The 22,768-nt window shown below is 31.3% G+C and overlaps 1 protein-coding gene across 7 annotated transcripts in view; it reads left to right on the top strand.

Moving 5' to 3' along the window:
- The window catches only part of Bap170 (Brahma associated protein 170kD), a 112,561-nt gene extending 99,666 nt beyond the window's left edge, over nt 1–12,895 (top strand). For 2 of the 7 annotated variants that reach the window (XM_011054251.2, XM_011054255.2), the window contains exons 10-17: nt 51–359; nt 1,195–1,401; nt 1,490–3,561; nt 3,688–3,847; nt 3,957–4,115; nt 8,361–8,441; nt 9,192–9,283; nt 9,377–12,895. In XM_011054251.2, the coding sequence (XP_011052553.2) occupies nt 51–359; nt 1,195–1,401; nt 1,490–3,561; nt 3,688–3,847; nt 3,957–4,115; nt 8,361–8,441; nt 9,192–9,283; nt 9,377–9,500 (3,204 nt within the window). In that variant the 3' untranslated portion in view covers nt 9,501–12,895. Of the gene's footprint in view, nt 1–50; nt 360–1,194; nt 1,402–1,489; nt 3,562–3,687; nt 3,848–3,956; nt 4,116–8,360; nt 8,442–8,709; nt 8,797–9,191; nt 9,284–9,376 lie in introns of all 7 variants that reach the window. The other 5 variants (XM_087411373.1, XM_011054254.2, XM_011054252.2 and 2 more) reach the window with 5 other exon arrangements.
- Nucleotides 12,896–22,768: the final 9,873 nt, after the last annotated feature.

Raw genomic sequence — 22,768 nt, 5'->3', positions numbered from 1 at the left:
GTAATTCGCTGTGGTCGTTGAAATTTGTATGTTGCCTCCTTGTCGATTAGGTATCAGTATCGCATCCGCATCTGAGTCAAGCGTTGCTAGCAAGCGGCTCCCAAACGCCGCCGCAGCAGCAGCCGCAACCGCAGCCACAGTTACAATGTGTCCAGGTAGTTGCTAAAGAAGATAATCGAAGTGGCACTACGTCGAGTTCCATAATAAAAAGCCTATTGGCTACTAAGGTAACAGTCAGCAGCGACTGCATGCCCAGTGCTGCTGCGACTTGTGTGTCTACCCCTACTGCCTGCGTAACAAACACTACTGCTAGCATCGCATCCAGCATCAGTGCCAATCAGCTAATAACCAGCAACCAGGTATCATTGTTGTATATTAACAAAAATAAGTAGTTCACTTTTTTGAGGTTTTTCTATTTTTGCCTGGAAAGTACTAAATCGAGATCTTGAGAGTTTCGTACTCTTAATGTTTTTTTTTTTAATGATTTATTACAATATCCGAAGGATATATAATAAGAAAATACATTAAGTGTATTTAAAATTAATTACATATGTAAGTACACAGCGTAATCTAAAATAAAGAGGAACTACTATATAAATTACCACATACGTGTGAATTGTAATTGTCTTATTGTATACGCATAAGTTTTAACTTTATTTGCTTATCTATTATATTATAGAATCTATTAGAAATAATACACATCATATTCCAAGAATCTCGCATCAAACTACTTTTCTATTTTTAGTAAATTATTGCAGGCTATAATTATGCAGGAATATATAATAGATTATTATTTACGTTTTTTTTTTAGTACTACTTGTCAAAATGTTTGCTTATGATGTAGTGTTGGTTGATGTATTCAAATTTTGTTATGTATTTCTTTGTTCTTTTGGAATACAAATTTAGACCAGAGAATGTCCTCTCTCCTTCCTTTCTTGACGAATATATATTACAATAAAAGAGCCATTAGCAATATTTAACAGAGTGTTATTCTGAAATATAAATGAAAGTATTCGTAATATCAAGTACTAACAACAGCATGGTTTTTGATTGGTGAATTCGATTGTTCTTTTGATATTTATTCTATCACAATGGTATAATAAAATCGTTGTGAGCGCGTGAAAAGTGATACAATTATGGGAAAAAACTTGAACACATTGATCCCCGATTAATATTATTACGGATATTTTCTAGGTTGCCCAACGTCAGCAACAACAGAGATTACTGCAGCAACAGATGACGAGTATAATACAGCCCGCTGCACCCGCGGCCACCCCGGCCACAATACTCCCAAAGACTCTCATCAACACTAAGCAGAAACCGGCAATCGCACCCATTCCTGCCAAAAAGATACAAAGGCTCAATGGGGCCAAATTCGTTGTGACTAATAACTGTGAGAAGGTACGTAATGATCGCTCTTACAAGTTCACAGTCACTTGACGAAACCTTGCGTAATATCTTATTATTTTGAACATCTCACATGTTCTAGACTGAGATAAACGATAACGATAATACCAATCAAATTATCACGTCCACGACTACGGTGGTGAATCCGACTGAAAACCACATATCTTCACCGGCAAAGGTTTGTCGTCCGCCCTTGACGACGGTCAACGTCGCCACCGCTATACCGAACAAAACAAATCAACGCATGACATGCACTTCCATCGCCGAGGATTCGGATTCTACCAATAACTCTTTAGCGTCGAGCAGCGGTATCGGTGGTAGTAGAGACTGTTCCTTCAGGGTCGAAGAAGAGAATATGCCGACAAGTTTCGAAGGTATCCTACTTAACGGCGCGCCGACAAGCAACAATATGGATATCGATGCGCAGGAGGACGGCTCGTCCAAAGATTCATCGAGCGTGGGCTCGAAAGACAAGCCGTTACAGAGTATGATGTTGGTGGATTTGCTCGAGAGGAAGGTTGATAAAGAACCGATTCTGAATGGTGTACTCAGCAAGAATTCAATTAACGAGAAAGAGATGGATTTGGTGGAGAATCACATCAAGAAGGTATTAAAAGAATCTCCCGCCGAAATGAAAATAAAGCCCGAGATAGAGAGTGGCAATGTTATACAGAATGAAGTGTCCGAGGATACCCTAATCGAGGCGCCACGAGGAATCAAGAGATCAGCTAGTGAGTCAGATGAGCTAGATATCAAAAAGCCAAAGTATTCCAATGGCACAATGTCTCCTGATCCAGCGGTCGATTCGACCACAGCTGAATCTACGGTATCGAGCATAAAATCCGAGGATGACGATAAGGACAGCGAAAAAGCAACCGTTTCTTCCACTGCGGCGAATCTATATGCTGCTCTGGCAGCAGACTGCATAGAAGATGAAATCGATTTGGAAGAACAAATGAACATTAACAAGGACGCAATAAAGGAAGAAGTATCAGCGACGGCGACAGCACCGACGACAGCGACGGTAACAGGATCGGCAATTACGACGGCAACGGCAACAATACCGATGGTTGCGACGGCGACGGTGGCGATGCCAGCAACAGCAACGATGGCGGTGGCAACGGCGTCTTCAACTTCTCTTCCTCCTCCTCCTCTTCATGTAAAGACGGAAACGACGCCAATTCTTGTGAAAGAGGAGCCACCGACTCTACACATCAAGGAAGAATCTCATATATTCATCAATCAAATTGCAAGCATGAATCAAGTATCGCAGCCGCAACCACCGACGCTTCAGCAACAACAGCAACAACTTATAGTTACAACGCCTAGGCAAATAGTCGTGCAGCAAACGATCCCGTCGAGCAATCAAATGATTATTCCTACCGCGTCGGTAAAGGGCAGGCCGCCTTCACAACAACCGCAAGTGCTCTTACAGCAGAGCGCGGGCGGACAGCTGCAATACGTAGTGTCAGGCGGTGTACCTGGTCAAAACTATGTACTGGCACAACCACAGACGGCCTTGGTGCAGGGTCAAGCGCAAACCGTCCTCGTGGCGCAGACAACACAACAACAGGGGACTGGTACTAAGACGATTATCATATTGCAACCGCAGGCCACTGCACAACCGACCCCTCAAAAGATGGTGGCAGTGACGCCGCAAGGACAGCAGGTGGTCGTGACACAGGTTCCTCGTCCGATTCTACAGAGTCCGGCGCTTGGCAACATTCCGCCACCTCTTGTACCCACATCCGCCACTATCCCGCAGGCCTCCATTATAGTCAACAGCTCGGTAGCGCAGACTAATCCAAACACTGTGACCGTCACAATCCCAGCGATGGCCCAGCAAACTCCAGTATCCACCAGCGTGCCGTCCAGAGTGGTGACGCCTACTCCGGCGTCCACGCCGCCGCCCACTAGGCCCACAACTCCACATCAAGCAGCGGCTACTCATGGTGTGTCTACTGTCAAGTCGTCACCCGCTACCAAGATCGTGAAGACGGTAAGTTCATCGACCTCCACTGAGCCTGAGTCGAAACCCTCCACAAGCCAACAACAGCAGCAACAGCAGACGCCACAGCTAATGCAGGAGAACAAAACCATCACAATTAAAATCGATCCTAACGCTTACCTGTGCGAGTGGCGGGGTTGTCTTAGGTAAGTTCAAAGATAAATTTTTGAAATCAATTTTATTAAACAATTTTGTAAAAGCTGTCGAATAAAGTACAGTTATATTTATGAGATGTTGTGAATTTTAATGAAAAATATTTCAAATAATTTTAGACAATTTAAAACACCGCACGAAGTTTATCTTCACGTTTGCGAAGCCCACTGTCCAAGTGGTGGTGAAGAGATATTGTGTCTGTGGGCGAGCTGTGACGCTCTCAAGAGACGCAAGTTCTCGTTAATGACGCATCTTTATGATAGGCATTGTAACGCGGACGTAAGTAATCTTGCATCTTACTATTCGTGATTTTTTATTGGATGATTACATTGAATGATACTTGATATCGTGAGATTTACATTCGCAATTCGCATTTTTTTCTCCTCAGACAATGTCAATGAGGAGGAAACAGTTAACAGTGACAGGTAAAACCGAAGTCTCTACGTCTACGCCTCCGACTCCGCATCATCCTGGATACGCACCCAACGCGGCATTCCATGCTATTAAACGGCATGCTCTGGAATTCGTTAATCCTAAGGAGCTAATGGTAAATTTTTTTAATGTTTTAAAATTCCGAAACTATTATTTGAGAATACAGAATGAAATTTTACTGTTTTGTTGTTCACACATATTTAATATTAATACATTGTACGTTGGCCCTGCCATATAATGGAATTAAATTTCGACACTACTGAATTAATTTTAACTTATAGTCATATCTTTTGCACTAAAAATTGATAATCCAGACAAACTTTAAATGTACATGAAGAAACACAAATTCTGAAAATGTAAATATATGTAACGGGGATTTTACAAAATTTATTTATTGTCATTTTACTTGATTTATTTTATACTTTATTATCAAATACTACTAAGAACTGCTGAGAAACTTCGGCACGCTCACTAATATGACTCATCACAGATGACTATCTAAACATAGTCTGTAAGTGACCATATTTAGATTTTTTTCTATTTCAGAAACTTGCTTAAAATAAAGATTTATAAATAATATTTTTCCTTGATTTTTCAAAAACTTTTTTACTGTAGTATTTTGAATCACAAATTTTGGGATACTCTGAACATATTATGCCAATTTTGGCACAGTATAAAAATAATTGATATAAGTATATTAATCAGGGAATGGAAAATTACTTTTTAAAAGTAACAAGTTACAGTTACTCGTTACCGAAAAAGTAACGTAGTTATCAGTTACTAAAAAAATAATTTGTAACTGTAACTTCATTACAAGTAACGAGTTACTTTCTTGATATATGGATATAGATATAAATATATCTATATAAACATACCACTGGAGTGTTTCAGATCACTCTTTTATCTTCGCAGGATAAGATCCAATCGTAAAAGTATTCAGACAAAAGTTGTAAGGTTTAAAAAGATCTATTTATTGATCTTATCAGTTTGACCTTAGGTGGCGTCGGCAAAGTCAAGTCAAGATCATATTGACTATTTTAAATGGAATCTAATAGGCGATCTCGAGAGCTTTCCAAAACACTATAATAAAGTTATTTTTTATTAAGTATTTTTCGAGTTACAAGACTCAAAAGTTACAGTACCGTCGGCATTAGCATTACGCGTGTCTGACGCGACGATTAAAACTTCTTGAATGTTGTTCAGGATCATATTCTGGGTAACATTTGTCAAAATCAAGACCATTGGAAATTATTCCTCTTATTTTCATTTTTATATAAACATTCATTTTTATATTATATGAAAATTTTATATTCATTTAGATATGAAAATAAGGGATATAATCTCCAATGGTCTTAATCTTGACAAATATTATCAAGAGTTTTAGGTGTCGGTCGGACACCTAAAACTCGTAAAACTTGCGTAATGCTAATGCCGACGGTACTGTAACTTTCATATCTTATAACTCGAAAAGTATTTTATTGAAAAATAATTTTATTATAGTGTTTTGAAAAGCTCTTGATTAGCCCAGCTATTAGATTCTGGAATCAAAAGTAGCATATTCCATTTTAAAAAATCGATGTGACCTGACCTTGACAATGCCATTCAAGATCAAACTGATAAAATTAATAAATAGATCTCTTTAAACCCTACAACTTTTATCTGAACACTTTTATGATTGACCCGTATTCTGCGAAGATAAAAAGTTGATACGGTTGATCTAAAACACCTGGCATATACAGGATAGTTCACTTAAACCAACTATCTGGAATATATCGCATATTTTTGATAATATAAAAAAAAATTTCAAATGAAAGTGGAACGGTTTCGAGGGGAACATATTTTGGTCATATTTTTTTTCTAGGTAGAGGCGCCAAAAGTATATGAAGGTCACCTCCACTTTTTTAAATGTAATTATATGATTTTTTTTTACACAATATTCCTCCAATTATTTTGCCTATAAAAGTATTAAGATAATGATATCAAAAAACCAATAATTTACGAGATATTTTATATTTATTCTGGCACATATTGACATAAAATGTTAAATAATTTACTTATTTAAAAAATTATCCATTTTGCATATGTATTTTTTTAAAACAATTATGTGTTTTATTTACATCAATTAATTCATCTTATTATTTTGTTCATAAAAATATTAAGGTACGATTATAAAAAAAAATTAATAGTTTACGAGTTACTTATTTAACATTGTCAATATGTGCCGGAATAAAGTATAAAGTATCTCGTAAACTATTGTTTTTTTTTTATATCACTGCCTTAATAAATTTTATGCAGAATAATTAAAGAAATCATTGTGTAAAAAAAAATTATACGATTCCATTTAAAAAAGGAAGTGATCTTCATATCTCGCCTCCACTTAGAAAAAAAATACATGACCAAAATACGTCGCCTTAGAAACCGTTCTACTTTCATTTGAAACATTTTTTTTATATTATCAAAAATAAACGATATATTCCAAATGGGCGATTTAAATGGACCACTCTTGCACATACAGAGTGTCCGGGAAATCGCAATACTTCGGAAAGTGATTTGGGATCCAAAAAGAACTTTTATATAATTTATTTTTCATAATTACAATTATAATTTATTTCATAATGTTTTAACATAAATAACTATATTTTGGACTATTTTGGCGTTATCCAGGATGTACCGTGGAGGCATATTCCGCTTGGCATCCCTCTAGTAAAGTAAAAAAAATTTTTAAATAAAAAAAGAGGGATGCCTGGGTAATAAAATAGTCTGAAATGTAATTATTTATGTTAAAATACTATAAAATAAATTATGATTGTAATTATGAAAAATAAGTTATAATTTTTTAAACATAAAAGTGGTCATAAATTGGAAATTATTTATTTTCGGACCTATATTTATATAATTCGTATTTCTTTTTTTTTTTATTCCAAATCAATTCTCGAAGTATTGCGGGCGATTTTCCGGACACCCTGTATATTAACATATATTATATATTAACTGCATTATAAAGATAATTAATATTTTTAAATATTAATTATCTTTATTTAGTTACAGCGAATCTTAATGTTTCAATATTTTTTGTATTTTATATATACATTTATATACACATCTGATTCTGCAAAATGCCGAAATCTTTTTCGCCTTCAAATGCCATATAAATATAAATGCATAAGCAGAATCAGAGTAGTAATATCATTTTATTAAATTGACAAGCAATTTAATTTTTTATACTAATAAGCATCTTTATAAGAATATTAATAATTCTAAAAATTCAACCATCAAGACTCGATATAATACCCATCCCGGAAAGTCAAGAGGGTTCTAAGTTCAGATTCTGATTAAGGCAACATTTTTCACAATACATTATTATTCGCAGATTTTAAGCTCATTAATATCTGATTATTCTTATAAAAGTACTTATTAGCATAAAAAAAATATTAAATTGTGCTTATCAATTTAATAAAGTAATATTACTACTCTAGTTCCGATAGCGTTTCAAGACCGAAAAAGATTTCGATGCGCAATTTGCAGAATTACATATATTGTATATAATTCATACAGAAAATATTTAAGCACTAAGAGATTCACTTTGGGCAAATATAGAAATTTTCGTATTTATTAGATTTATTATCATCAGTCTAAATTCATATCATATTTTTAATTATCTTTGTTTTGACTTATATCTCTAGTAGATATATTTTAAATATTATTCAACTATAACCTATATATTAAATAAAATTAAATTGATATTAAACGTTTAATAAGAAATTTGTTATCAAAATTAAATAACGTAGAAACAAATAATTAGCTAAAAAATCGCGTACACTCGCTTTTGCAAACAGGCAGCGTACAATGTATTAAATTTATATAATATTTAAATGAATGTTTTGACATAACTTTAATCAATATACTTAATTAGAAATGAAAGATAAGCGAGACCTAAAAAAATGGTCTGAAAAATATTAGACGTGACTTGTAGAATAATTACAATTTAATAAAAAAATAATTTTATCTTCACTTTTATCTCTACAAGTGAAGATAAAATCATTAGCTGAATGAAAAAACAGAGTTAGTAACATGTATTCTGTATGTCTCGTAAATCTAGTGTGAGGTAAATTTTCTCCCTGCGATAGCAAATCGATAATAGCTGTACGAACTATATAGATACATAAATTTATTATCTTATAATGCATTTAATACACATATTACACATCTCGAAATACACATGTTACAATCTTTTTGCCTGTCATGTTGATATATTCTGTTGATATAAAGTCAATTCTGTAAAATCACCCGATAGTCTTCGATTCTGCTGATGATTTTGACTGGTTAATTTAACGAAATTTCTTGTTCTCTCTTGGCGAAGCAGCAAAGGCCAACCAAGCCCGCTGCAGCCACCTCAAGCTCTTCTTCCCCCAGACCTGGGCAAAATTCTCCACCAGAACAGGTAAAAATTGTATTGAGAGTTGAAAAGGAAATTACGACACAGCTACAGCTCCTGCAGTGCGCCGCCGCTGCTGTCGTTTCTTTGTGCTTTTTTTTATTCTCTCTGTTTTTGCACACCATGTCATCCTCCCCCGAACCCTTCATTTGTTTTACCCTGCCGTTGTACCATGTTGTAGCATGTCTTTTTTTATTTTTATTTTTTCGACATTATATTTCTTAGCTAGCATTTATTATGTTTATATGCGTCGAACTTATAATATTCATGTTAGGAGGATGTTGGCACAGTGTTCATTTCAATAGAGCAACAGAGAAGCCTTCAGAACTCCTATTTACTAAGTAGATATTGTGCTAGATCTGTAGGTTTGGATATATGTTTGTATATGATATGTGTGCGTCCTTGTCATATTGTTGTAACGTGGTTAAGGTGCAAGAATATGATTCGTTGCTATCTATTACATGACACGTCGAATGACATATACGACTGTTCAGGACAAATGAACTGCAGCTTCACTGAGAAATTGCAGCGCTTCTTACACATTAACACGAACTATCATAACGCATTCATAAAACAACATCATACAATTTGGAGATACGTATTACATTCATGCATTTTTCACAAGATCCTTTGCAAACTAAAGCATTTTTTAGCATTTGAAAGATCAGTGATTTCATTCACGTTGACTGTCATCAGTTGTCTATGCGAAAATCAACACGCGTGATCGATTGTCAACTATGTGTCTTTATTTTACAGGATGACAACGAAGGTCCAGTGACCAAAAGTATTCGCCTAACGGCAGCTCTCATTCTTAGAAACCTAGTCATATACTCAACACACGGTAGAAGGTAAGCACTTTCGCTGTTCTGTGTTTTATTCTTATTATTTAAACTTTGTGTCATATGCGATTTGTCTGGCGACTATTCATGAATTATTTGCAGGCATCTTAGAGCGTACGAGCCCCATTTGGCAGGCGTGGCATTAAGCAATGTCGAATCATCGAGAACAATCGCACAAGTCCTTTACGATATGAACGACCAGAGTAGCAGTAGCCATCATAGGTGACCTCTTGAAACAGGCCTCTAAAAGCTCTTTTAATCTTGTGAGCAGCGATCAACTTACATTATTTCGAATTACACGGAAAGGAAGCGGGAGCGCATAAGTTTATAATCACTTGCCGTGCTAATACATCCACATGGATGTATATACATGCATGCATGTATGGGTGCGTGCGTGAGTGAGGTGTGTCCATGCCGTTTGAAGGATTAGAGAAGAATGATATCGAGGATAAATGTTCCATATATAGAAAAAAGAGGCCTATAAACTTACTAGGCAAATCATTTTGCCAATTTAGATTATGATATAAACTGTAACTATAGTGAAATACAAAACAAAGACAGTTAAGTCAAACATGTAAAAGTGATAATGAGTTCGTGCGTGCGTGTGTGCGTGCGTGCGTGCGTGCGTACGTTCGTTGCGTGCGTGCGTGCGTGCGTGCGTGCGAGAGCGAATGAGAGGAAATATATGTGTATTTGTGTGTATGATGAGGAATGAAAGAGAGAAAAAGAACGAATGAATGAATGAGAGAAAGAAAATATAGCGAAAGAGGGGGGAGGGAGAGAGAGAGAGAGAGAGAGAGAGAGAGAGAGAGAGAGAGAGAGAGAGAGAGAGAGAGAGAGAAGATATTTCAGATTTAATATTAATATTTATTTTCTCAACAAGAAATGTGGAAAAAGTGTTTTTAGTAAACGTGTACAAAAAAAGAACGAAGAAGATACTTTATGGACGTTATAGTTAATTATAATCAATATATTATAATTAATATTATATTATTCTATTATTAATTATTGTATGTTTTTTTTTTCGTAAATCACCAAGGACCTAGGATATAAAGAAAAAAAACGAAACCTTTTTATGAGATGTATTTGTTAAGAACTTATGTTTTGCTTATAATTGCATATTGCAATTACATAGCTATATTATCGTCTTTCTTTGTTTTATCATTAACTAATCTAACTATCAACAGAAATTAGTAAGACATAACAGTACATACATGCTAGCGAGTTCGTCATTTACAGCAAAACATTCATATCACTGCATAAATCTAACGACGTCTAGTTTAGATCAGTTTTAGCTCGATGACTCCTAGCCATTCGACTTCTGCAATGTGTCAGGATACTTGGAGAACAATTTTTTACGCTCTCTGAATAATGCAGCATGTTATTAAACAACTTTATAAAATAACTTTGTCATTAGCGTGTGATTTCCAATCAAAAATATCTTGCAAAAAAGATCCTCAAAACCAGTAACAATATTACTAAACGAGTTACGAGTAAGTAAGCAAAAAGGGATGTGGAGGTTTATATCGTGGAGATGGAACCTCTGAAATTGATAAATTCATTCAGAATTTGATGAAACTTAACGTCCAATTTTCATTTTTAGACTAACGTCCAAATTTCTCTTTTTTATCAGCAAGAAAAGTCGGAAAAATCATGTTTGTAGTATGTATGTGCGTGCGCATGTGTTTTTTAAGTCCAGTCGATCTTAGCTGTACTTTTTACGATTTATCAATGATTAATTTGTTGAAGGTTACGATATTTAAAAATTGCTTTATACGTGGATTTTCAGATCTAACATTCGATTTTTGAAATTCAAAATGGCGAATCCAATATGGAGGATTGAAAGTGGAAAGTAAATGGATTTTTATGAAAACAGTATCCTGAGGTTTTTGAACTTGTTGAATTCAAATATAATATCAGAATTTCAAGATTCAATATGGCGAGAAAAAGATTAATAATCTCTTTTTTATTGTAGTAGAATAGACACTATCGCTCTCGCTCTTTGCTGAATCTAGAACTAATCAATGAAGTGGTGGGATATTCCATTTTGATTTTTTTTCTATTCGCCATATTTAATTTTGAAATTCTATGAGCATATTTGGATTCAGCAAACTCAAAAATCTCAATATCTATTTTCATAAAATCCATCAAGATCGATTGGACCTGAAAAATTTTAAGCATGATTTTTCTCACTTTTCCTGGCGATAAAAAAGTGGAATTTGGTATTGGGCAATAGATTTCATATCATGCTATCATTTAAATGAATTTATCGATTTCAGATGTTACATTTCCAAGACAAAAACTCCTATATATCGTGGGCATCCCTTTTTCGAACGAATATTCTTTAAGATATTTAAATTTAAAGGGCCTAACGATCTTATACTTTATATGATAATCGTAATATTGGCCTCTTTTTTCATTTTCTTTCTTCGATTCTGATTTAATTCAAAAGTTTCATTATTGATATCTGTGAATGAAATTAGAATTATATTTCTTTTTCGTGCTCATGGCAAACCTTTGCCTGATGCAAACGTATCACATTTTGAGTATCTCAATTGAACATAATTTAAATGAACAAAATTGTGCAACATAGACGAAATTTATTGTGATATTGTGTAAAATGTAATATAACCATTGCAACGCATAATGACAAAGTTGTCTTTTGACGTAACTCTAATATCGTTTATTTTTAAACAAAGTTTGCTCTGGAAAATTTCTGTAGAATTTTTATTTATATTATATATATAGTGTAGGCGAAAAAAGGTACTATTAATAAGATATTAATTCTCTGAGTCTTAAATTAAATAAAATCGATTAAAAGAATTGTTTATTATTTGGAAAGCTCGATATGTAATTTATGTAAAATGAATTTTTATTTTATTTCTAACAGTTTAAAGCGTTTATAGTGATGACAAGTATTTTACGTTCTCGAACATTCACTACTTCGCAAAAAATGTAGATTGCATTTATCATTTATTGAGTTTATTAAAACACCACTACATTACATAAAAAAATAAGAGTAAGCTGATCATATTAAAATTTATATGTATATGTATACATATATGTATTCATATATACGTATACATATATATATAAAGATATATACATATTTGTACATAATACCTGTATTTCATTCATGCTGTTAAAACCTCTGTGTAAATTTCTTAAGATTGTAAGTTTAATGCGTCTTTAAGAGAAACAAAATAAAAAAGATTCTTGTATTATAATAGATTGTGACAAGACATAGAAGTTGCAAGAAACGGATTTTTGTAATTATTTAACTGGTTCGGTGAGAAAAAAAAAACAATTAAAGAACGGTTTCGTCTTATATTACAAAACGGCCGTTTAAGAATAGATATAAAAAGTATGATAATGGACCCTGTGCGAGCCTCTATTATGTATTTTATATATAAATATATAAAAACAAGTTTAATAGCGCTGAACGTTTTTAGGAGGATGAAAATCTTGTGAGAGGCTTTTTATTTTTATTATTTGTAATTATACCTAGTTTACATGTTCACCGTTTCGTACGATCATCGAGATCATAAATAAACATCTGTGTAAAGGAATAAAAGAACAATATAATAAATTACTAAATACTGAAGGAGAATATGGGAAAAATATATAGCGTGATTATTTGGGTTGTTCTTTCTCTCTATCGCACGTATGCATAAAGCAAGAAAAATTATAGGAAGAAAAAGATAGAATTGTGAACAATACAAACCTTTTTCGTCTACAATCATCTACACGTACGTATATTACAAACCTATTTGAGTATAACAATTGTCTATTTATTTATCACTCAGCTTTTAATTATTTTCAAAAGCTTTTATAATTAATATATATATATTTTTTTTTTAATACAAAGACTTGTATAAAGTATAGAAAAATTTATTACAATACGTTGAGTTAAATGTACAAAGACTTAAAAATATATAAGTTTGTACTTGCACTTACCAAAATTTGAGTTAAGTTATTTTTATACGTATAAATATAGTGTTTTTTTTTTCGAAGAATTCTTAATCAATATATAGGATGTCCCAAAAAAGTCGGGATACCTGAATATCTCGAAAAATGTAAGTTTTACAGAAAATATTTCAGACAAAAGTTGTAGGACTTGTAACTATTCAAAAGATCTATTTACTGATCTTATCAATTTAACGTTGGGTAGCGTAACCAAGGTCAAAGTCACATCGATTTTTTTAATGGAACGTCTCTACTTTTGATTCTAGAATCTAATAGCTGGTATCGAGAACTTTCCAAAACGCTATAAGAAAATATTTTTTCATTAAGTACTTTTTGAGTTATGATGCTTGAAAGTTACAGTAGCCGACATTAGCATTACGTCAGATGTTCAATAGCTAAAATCTCTTGAACATTATTCAGGATCATGTCCTGGATAACATTCGTTAAGATCAACGTCATTGGAGATTGTTTTTCTTATTTTCATTTTTACATAAAAATGAATTTTCAATGCAAAAATGAAAATAAGAGAAACAATCTCCAATGACGTTGATCTTAACGAATGTTATCCAGGACATGATCCTAAATAAGGATCCATTCAGGAGGTTTTACCCGTCGCACAATGGTTTGAAATGACGAAAACGTAGCAGAAACTATTAGGTGTACAAATAAGTTTCCGCCGTTTTTTTAAATCAAAAATTAAGATTTATTATGAAAGAATGATACATAATGTTTTATTGATGTAAATCAAAATGTAAGTGCAAGTTCTTTTTGCGTTTGGCACGAATCTTCATTCAATAATGCTTTCAATTCCGCGTCTTCGTACACTTCCGCTACGTTCTTTGTCTTCGACATCAAATTCATCGTTCTTAAATTTTTGAAACCATTCACGACACTTCTCTCACTTAAGGCAGCCCCACCATATGTTTCTACAAGCAATCGATGAGCCTCAGCTGCAGATTTCTTCAAATTAAAGAAGTAAATCAAAAGTTCCCGCAAATGACACTTATTCGGCTCAAAACTCGGCATTTTCGCATAAAAAAAAATACATGATGCTATAAAATCGCTAGTATTTCAAGGTTATGTTGTTGACAGATGTCCAACCTTACGATATAATGTTTTACATCAGACAATTTTAATCATAGCTTACTAGTGGCACCGTCTTTTGTCAAACGGCGGAAACTTATTTGTACACCTAATATAAAATTTAAAATTCGAAAAATCGATATTATTTTATTACCGATTTTTCGACAGCTAAATATATATTTCAACTATAGTTTATACGAAATTATATTTATTTTATCTTTAACCACGTATAATTTGAAATTGAAATTTGTAAAAATTTTTTTAGTTTAATTTTTAAGACGATTTGTTTGTGTTATTCTCTTGTAGACCAGGCGTCGCAAAAATGAAAATGGCGGCGAAAATGGAAGAAATCATTTACAGGTATTTTATTTTTTTAATCACAATTTGAGGTATAAAAAGATTAAATTTAAAAGTACTACAACATTAAGGTAAGCACTTTTTAATTCCATCAAATAACATAAACAAATCGTCTTAAAAATTTTTATTTCAATTTCAAATTACACGTGATCAAAGATAAAATAAAAATAATTTCGCATAAACTATAATTGAAATATATATTCAGCTGTCGACATATATATAATAAAATAACACTTTTCGAATTTTAAATTTTATAATTTTGTCACGTTTTCGTTATTTCAAATCATTGTGCGTCAGTCAGACACATATTGCGTAATGCCGGCGGTACTGAAACTTTCAAGCCTTATAACTCGAAAAATAACTTTATTGTAGTGTTTTGAAAAGCTCTTGACATCAGCTTAGATTCTGAATATGCCGTTCAAAAAAATTGATGTGACCTTGATCTTTGGTGACGCCATCCAAGATCAAACTGATAAGATCAGTAAATCGATCTTTTTGAACCTACATATTTTGTCTGAATACTTCTCTGTAAAACTTATATTTTCCGAAATATTCAGGTGTCCCGATCTTTTTGGTCGGATACATCTTGTACATGACATTATCTTTGTTATTTATTTCCAAAGATTTGTCCACATAACATTAATTGTTCAAATTAATCGTATTATTTTTAATTTTTTATTTACATACAAAAATTTTGTAAAATCTGTTGTCTAGTGCTAATTAAACTTTTCTGTTTTCTTATTTTCTTCTTAATGTATCTAACAATTTCATATCTGTTTCTACCAATGTAGTTTAATTAACTAAAGCTAATTTAAAATCTCAGCTTGATTCTTCTTTTTCTAGTTCTAAAAATGAGAAAAAATCAAGAGTAAGTTGAACTAAGATTAAAGTTAATCTACATTGATAGAAACAGACATCATTGTAATTTCTTATCATATAGCTAGTATATTTACAATTCTTAAAACAATATCTGAGTTTTTAAGTTATTCTTGATTAAATTTCTATAACAATTTCATTTGCTTTTAACTGATTATTTTCTAAGTACAAATTGTATAATGTGATTGTTTCATGTAAATTTACATAAGAGATACATTCGAGATACATATGTCCGATTTCGAAACATGAATTATATGAAATAAATGTTATTTAATTTTCTTTATTCTATCGATCGTTAGCTGTGGATAACAGAGCATCTTTCATCATGTTTTTGCTTATATTACGTATGAATATCCGACGATTGACAGTGATGCAGGATGACGCGCTTAGTCAGCATGTCATAAGATATAGTAGTTTATTAGTTTACCCAAATTTGAATAGGTAGTTTATATTATTTTGAGGTTCCTGAGTAGTCAGCATAACCATATTGAATCGTGATGTTTGAAATGAGAAATGACATTAATTTTTGTTATGTACCATTTGTAGAGATATAAAATTACAAATTCAATTTGATAATTACGGTAAAATGATAATTTTGATAAAATTTGTTTTTTTATAGTTTTATGACATAAATATGTTTTTCTCATTAATGCATAATATGAAATAATATTCTTCTAATATTCTCATCGAGAATATAAAAATCGCTGATAGAATAATAATAGGACTATTCACTAAATCTAAACGTAAAATCTAATCGATGTTAAAATCCCTTTTCAATATATGGTTCCCTAGAGATTTGATACAGTCAGGGTTGGGTAAGTTAATGTTTTTTAAAATTAAATTAAGTTAAAATTAATGGTTTACAAAATTAATAAAATGAAGTTAAAAATTGAAAGAATAAAAAATTAATAAAAGTTAAGTTAAGATTGAGTTAATTTAAGTTTAAAAAAAGGATAATTTTGAAAAAATTATTTTTGAGATCAGAATGTCCTAATTTTTCTTAAAATAACATTACTTAATTTAAATAATACTTACAATATAGATTATCAAGTAAACTTAATTTTTTGATATGTAAGTTATTTATATATAATAAAAGTCATAGCATAAGGTGTTTTTGTCAAAATCTTATGAGAGAGAAAAATATATATTTGTCTCTCTTTAACCTTTATCTAATTTTCTTTAACGTCTAAAACAATTGCTCACGCATGTTTACGACTACATCGATTAGATATTTGTTATAAAAAATTAAAAAATGAGTGGATGTGCAGTACTTTTTACAACAATTCTTTATCTCAGGCTCATTTCATATTTATGTTGCTGAAATATAATATTTATGACACCTAAAATTAGTGTGATTCAAATGTAAGTGGGAATTGACAAAACCTAATGAGCCAATGAGAGCGAGTGTGGCAGGGTAGACAGCGCACTGCTATGCTAGAGATCCCGGGTTCGATTCCCGATAAAACCAAACTATTTTCAAGATCAAGATATAATCAATAGGCTCTAAAGAAAAAAATCTAAAACATAATAAATAAAATGTCAATTTGAGCCAATACTGGTTATTAGTGTGTCATTTATTCAAAATGAATAATAAAGCGTATACGTTTCGACCTACGGTCGAGGTTTTCTTCAGTACAAAGAACATTAATTAAATATAAATATTAAATACTAATTACATAATGATAGCGCATACAAGTATAAACTATTAAAGTATAAAATACAAAAAGCTGTGATGATAATGTCCGAATTAATCTTGGTCATCCAATTACTAAGTTTATTAAAAAAGAAAGAAATTTTTTGTTTTGAATCGAAAGACCAAAAAGAGTTAAAAAATATTTTTAATTACTAACATAAAGTTTTCCACGCAAAATATGATAAAATAAACTTATATGATTGTCAAAATTGAACTGTTTCTATAAGGTTTTTTGTACATGTTCCATTAGACTGTTCCATTTACTGTGTAAACACAAATATGAATAAATTAAAAAGTTAATATAAATAATGGTTAATATCAAAATTTAGTTCATGAAACTAAATTAAGAGTTATTAGACACGACATAACTGTTTGAAAGGATGTAAAATAAATTGTTTAGAAGGATGTAAAATAAAAATTGAGAGAAACAGTAGACAACAGAACATATACTTACAATAACGATAAGTATAAATAATAAATAATAAATAGCGAAGGATAACGATATAGAAGCATTATGTCTCTGAAAATAAATCTATATATAAAGAATCGAGAGAAAGTGTATCGTTTGTAGATTCAGGCCTAATTTTTTTAATATATATCTCTGATAACAGTCTTTTATATAAAATTATATAAAATTTGTTCTTTATCTAAAATATTTACATTATCCCAATTAAATTCATGAAATAAGTCCATACGATATATGATAATCGAATGTTGAGTCGTATTTCTGTTAATATGATTCCTATGTTCACTTAAGCGCGTTTTAAGACATCTGCTTGTTTGTCCAATATACGACGCATCATCTTTACAATCAATCTTATATACTACATTAGATTGAGAAGATCGAGGTAACACATCTTTCTGGATTTTGATAAATTTATTAAGCTTATTTATGCCTCTATAGGCCATAAAAGGTATATGTTTTAAGAAATTCCTAATTTTATTGGAAATATTAGGAATAAATAATATAGATAAAAATTTTTTGTTTTCTTCTTGAGTTGTCAATTGTTTATCAGCAATAAAATCATCAATACGATTAAAAAGATCAAATTTTTTGTAAGGTCTTTTTTTTAATAGTTGAAAATATCAAACTTAGGAGATAACCATTATCCCAAAATATTTTCATACACTCTTTTTCCTCTCGGAAGGAAGCGGCAACCCATAGAGAGTATCCAAGAATACTTCTTTAAACAAAAACTTCGTCGTTCGGAATCGATGTTAACTCATATGTTTAGATCTCATATGAATTATGTACGAACAGCGCAACACAAGCATATGAGAGAAGTCACCACGCTCGGACACAACAGTACTAAAAAATGAGCCAATAAAAACTGGTTATTATACGATGTGACTCTTTTATTATAGAATCTCTAATCATTGAACTTCTTCTAAATTAATACTCTATTGTTAAATGTCTAAATCTTTATTTAAAATTTTATAGAAAAAAATATTAAGAGATAGAAAAATTTTTAATTTAAAAAAGTTAATAAATTAAAGTTTAAAAGTAACTAATTTAAATTAAATTAATGTATTTAAAATTAATTAAGTTAAGTTAAAAATCATTAACTTTTTAACTTTTTTTTAACTTTTAACATTTTAGTTACTACCACTCAACCCTGAATACAATAAAATAGAAACCATAAAAGAGATCATAAAATAGAAAGCACATTTAAAATCCCAGTATTTTTTTACACAATTCCTTGTTTTATATTACTTTAAATACGAAGCGTCACTACGGTCTGAATGTTGCGAGACACAGAAGAGATCCGGGTTCGACTCCCGGCCGAGGCAATATTTTTTGCAATAAATTTATAACAGTTTTTTAAGATTGGCACTTCATATTTAAATGTATCTAAACTGTCTTATTTCCAATCCTTGTTTTATATAATATTTTAAAATCTAGCTTTTTATTGGATTACTTAAAATTATTCTATATTTTTGTTTAGATATTTCGACATTAGTATAATTGCAGAAAGATTATTTTATTTTTTATGTAATTGTGTCTTTGTTTTTAGTCTGGATCTATCAATAGGTTTTTAAATCTTAAGCCTAATGAAGAAATGAACAAATCACAGTCGATTATTCTCGCATTCGATTGTAATTGGTCAATTTCTTACGGCTTAAATCACCTATTGTACATCTAGAATTATTCTGACTTTTCATATGCAGTACGCTGCGACAGCAATTCGCTATTGGTTAAAAATTTTACATGAGATGACGCACTTCCGCGACAAAATACATTTGCCGCATCTCATTGAAATTTAACCGAACGAACAACGAACAGCAAAGAATTCGAAGCTGAGAAAATCTGCAATATTTGCAAAAAATGTGAAAATTGAGTACATTTACAATGAGTATATTTTTATTAAGATTTAAAATGATGGGGATATTCTAAATAATTCTAAATAATTACCTGATATAAATCGTAAAAATAAACGTTATAAATTTAACAAGTATAAAAAGAAGAGCATAAGAAACCACAGCACAAGTTGTAGTTTGTGATATTTAATTATTATTACATGAATTAAAACATTAAACGTTTCGGCCACAATCTGGCCATCTTCAGTAAATTCATAATAAGACGCAGAGTTACATCTAATTGGCATTAAATTCAACCATCGTATGTTGTAATTATATAAACGTGTTCATTTCTATGAGAAGATGTTTCGTACAATAATGTTAAAACGCCCAAAGTCATATCACGGAAAGTGTAGAACGAGAATTTCCAGATTCTAATTTAAAATAAATTCGTATATCATTAATATCTTCTAATCGGAATATAAAAGAATAGAATCGTTGCCTGTTTTACAACAAAAAAATATAACAATGAATCTCAAGTACATCCTTTGCACAGATAGAAATTTGTCGTGACATTGTGTGTTATTAGTCATATCGTATATTTTACTACTATATGTATATATATGAGTCAACAGTTTGGAAAGTTCTAGAATTATTTATTAAATGAGAGAGAAATCTTTCTTTAGAAAAGGAAGATAAACATCAGGCAAACCTTCTGTGTCACTTTGCTTATTGATATCACTGGTTTGGCCTTTTATATGTATCATTTCAGAAATTCTTCTTTTCATTAATGATTATTCTGTATCTAAAATTCTTATGTTATCCCAATCCAATTCATGCATCTCATTCAATCGGTGACGTGAAACCACTGATATCTCGGAAGTGGATTTTTTTATGTCAGCCTTATGTTCTTTTATATGAGTTTTTAATTTCCTTTTAGTTAGTCCAACATAAGACGATTCGCAATTTAAACAATTAATTTTGTAAACAACTCCACAATGGTCATCCTTAAGCAAAGGATCCTTTCCTGTCTTTATAAATGTATTCAATTTATTCATAGGTTTATAAGCTATATTAAAACCATGAATATGTGAAAGTTTTTTGAATTTTTCCGATACTTTGCTTAAGTATGGTATCGTGAAAAATTTTTTCTTTGAATTCGCATAAAAATCACATTAATTATTATTTTCTTCGCGAATTAGTTCTATTCTCCAATGTTTTTATTCTATTTTTAATTGTTGAAAATATGAATTTAAGAGGATAACTACATATTACTTAAAAGAGTGTGAATTAAATCAGAGATGTTTTTTTTCATGAAATTTAGGATGGTTCGTGTACATGGAGACCACGTCAAATGATATAATATAAAATTTTTATCGATTACCCTTCCATTGAGTTTATTTACTAAATCAAAACTATTTTTACGCAACTAAAATTATTTTTATTACAATTGTCTATAATTTCTTTTAAGAAGATCGCCAGTGGATAAAAAACACTGTTAATGCAGCTAACTATCAATCTTAGAGGATAACCTTCCTTATGAATTTTTGGCAGTCCATAAGAACTCGTAAGTTCGCCATCAGACACATATAATTTTTTTGTATACGTTTAGATCAATGTACCCCTTGTTTTTCCAATTTTTTAGTAAGTTACTAATTTCCAATGTTATTTTATTAGTGAGGTCTTTATTTATTAATTTATGTGTAGTCTGATCATTAAGAATCTCGTACATTTTCTCCCTGTAACTTTCCCGATTCATAATTACGGTATTATCAAACTGTTGACTCATATATATAAATAGTGGTAAAATATACGATATGACTAATAACACACAATGTAACGACAAATTTCTATCTGTGCAAAGGATGTACTTGAGATTCATTGTTATATTTTTTTGCTGTAAAACAAGCAACGATTCTATTCTTTTATATTCCGATTAGAAGATATTAATGATATACGAATTTATTTTAAATTAGAATCTGGAAATTCTCGTTCTATACTTTCCGTGATATGACTTTGGGCGTTTTAACATTATTGTACGAAACATCTAATAGAAATGAACACGTTTATATAATTACAACATACGACGGTTGAATTTAATGCCAATTAGATGTAACTCTGCGTCTTAAGAATATTATGAATTTACTGAAGATGGTCAGATTGTAGCCGAAACGTTTAATGTTTTAATTCATGTAATAATAATTAAATATCACAAACTACAACTTGTGCTGTGGTTTCTTATGCTCTTCTTTTTATACTTGTTAAAATTACCTGATAGTTGTTCAAATTGTAACTGCACTAACAGTTGCCATATAATCACAAGTTTTTAGCTTTTTAAGTTTTCCATATTAATTTTCGAATTGAGCAAATAAAAGACACATATTTGAGGTTAAACTATTCAAGTTTATATATACTGTTGCCATTATTCCTTTTCATGCACAGCAAATGCAGCGGAGGCAATTATGAAAAATTGGCATCACGTTACATTTTTGCTGCGCATAAAAACTGCGCTTAATAAAAATTGTTTTTAAGATTCCTGAGTAATCACTACAACCATATTGAATCGTGACATCAGAAGCGAGAAATGACATGTTAATTTTTATTACGTGTCATTTATAAAGAAAGACAATTTGGATAAAACAAAATGATGAGATTTAAAATGTTTATAAAAATGGATGAAAACTATGCTTATCCTCCCTGACAGTCAGTCATCGATTCAATATGGCTGTGATGATGATTACTCAGGAGCCTTAACAGTCTAGTCGCTAAAATAGCAAGCAAATAAATGAAAATTTGATAAATTTAGAACTCAGTAAAAAATCGGTTCAAATAATTAAAATAGTAAATATATAATATGAAAAAGAGTTACAAACTAAGCTGGATGTTTTGTAACTTTTATCAAAACATCTATATTGATGATATGATGGACAATGTTTAACAAAAAAATCATCATTAGCAGCTCCTCACTCACAAATAAATACTTTAACTATTTTTGATTCAGTGCATGAAAGATTGTAATTCACATTGTAACCATGATGTAAGTATACAGATGAACCATTCCCGTGGATGCGCAGTCGTCTATAATAATATCGTCTATAATAATAGCCAATCAGAAATTGCCCCGGAGAATGTCAGAGTTTAATACGACTGCCAAGCGAGACATTGTATGTACATAGTACATTAGAAGAGGTTAAATCCATTACATCGCATTGAAAAGGCCT

The sequence above is a fragment of the Acromyrmex echinatior genome, chromosome 11 (assembly GCF_024713525.1).
Source record: "Acromyrmex echinatior isolate Ae372 chromosome 11, ASM2471352v2, whole genome shotgun sequence".
Taxonomy (NCBI): Eukaryota; Metazoa; Arthropoda; class Insecta; order Hymenoptera; family Formicidae; genus Acromyrmex; species Acromyrmex echinatior.
This window is presented reverse-complemented; position numbering and strand designations above follow the sequence as displayed.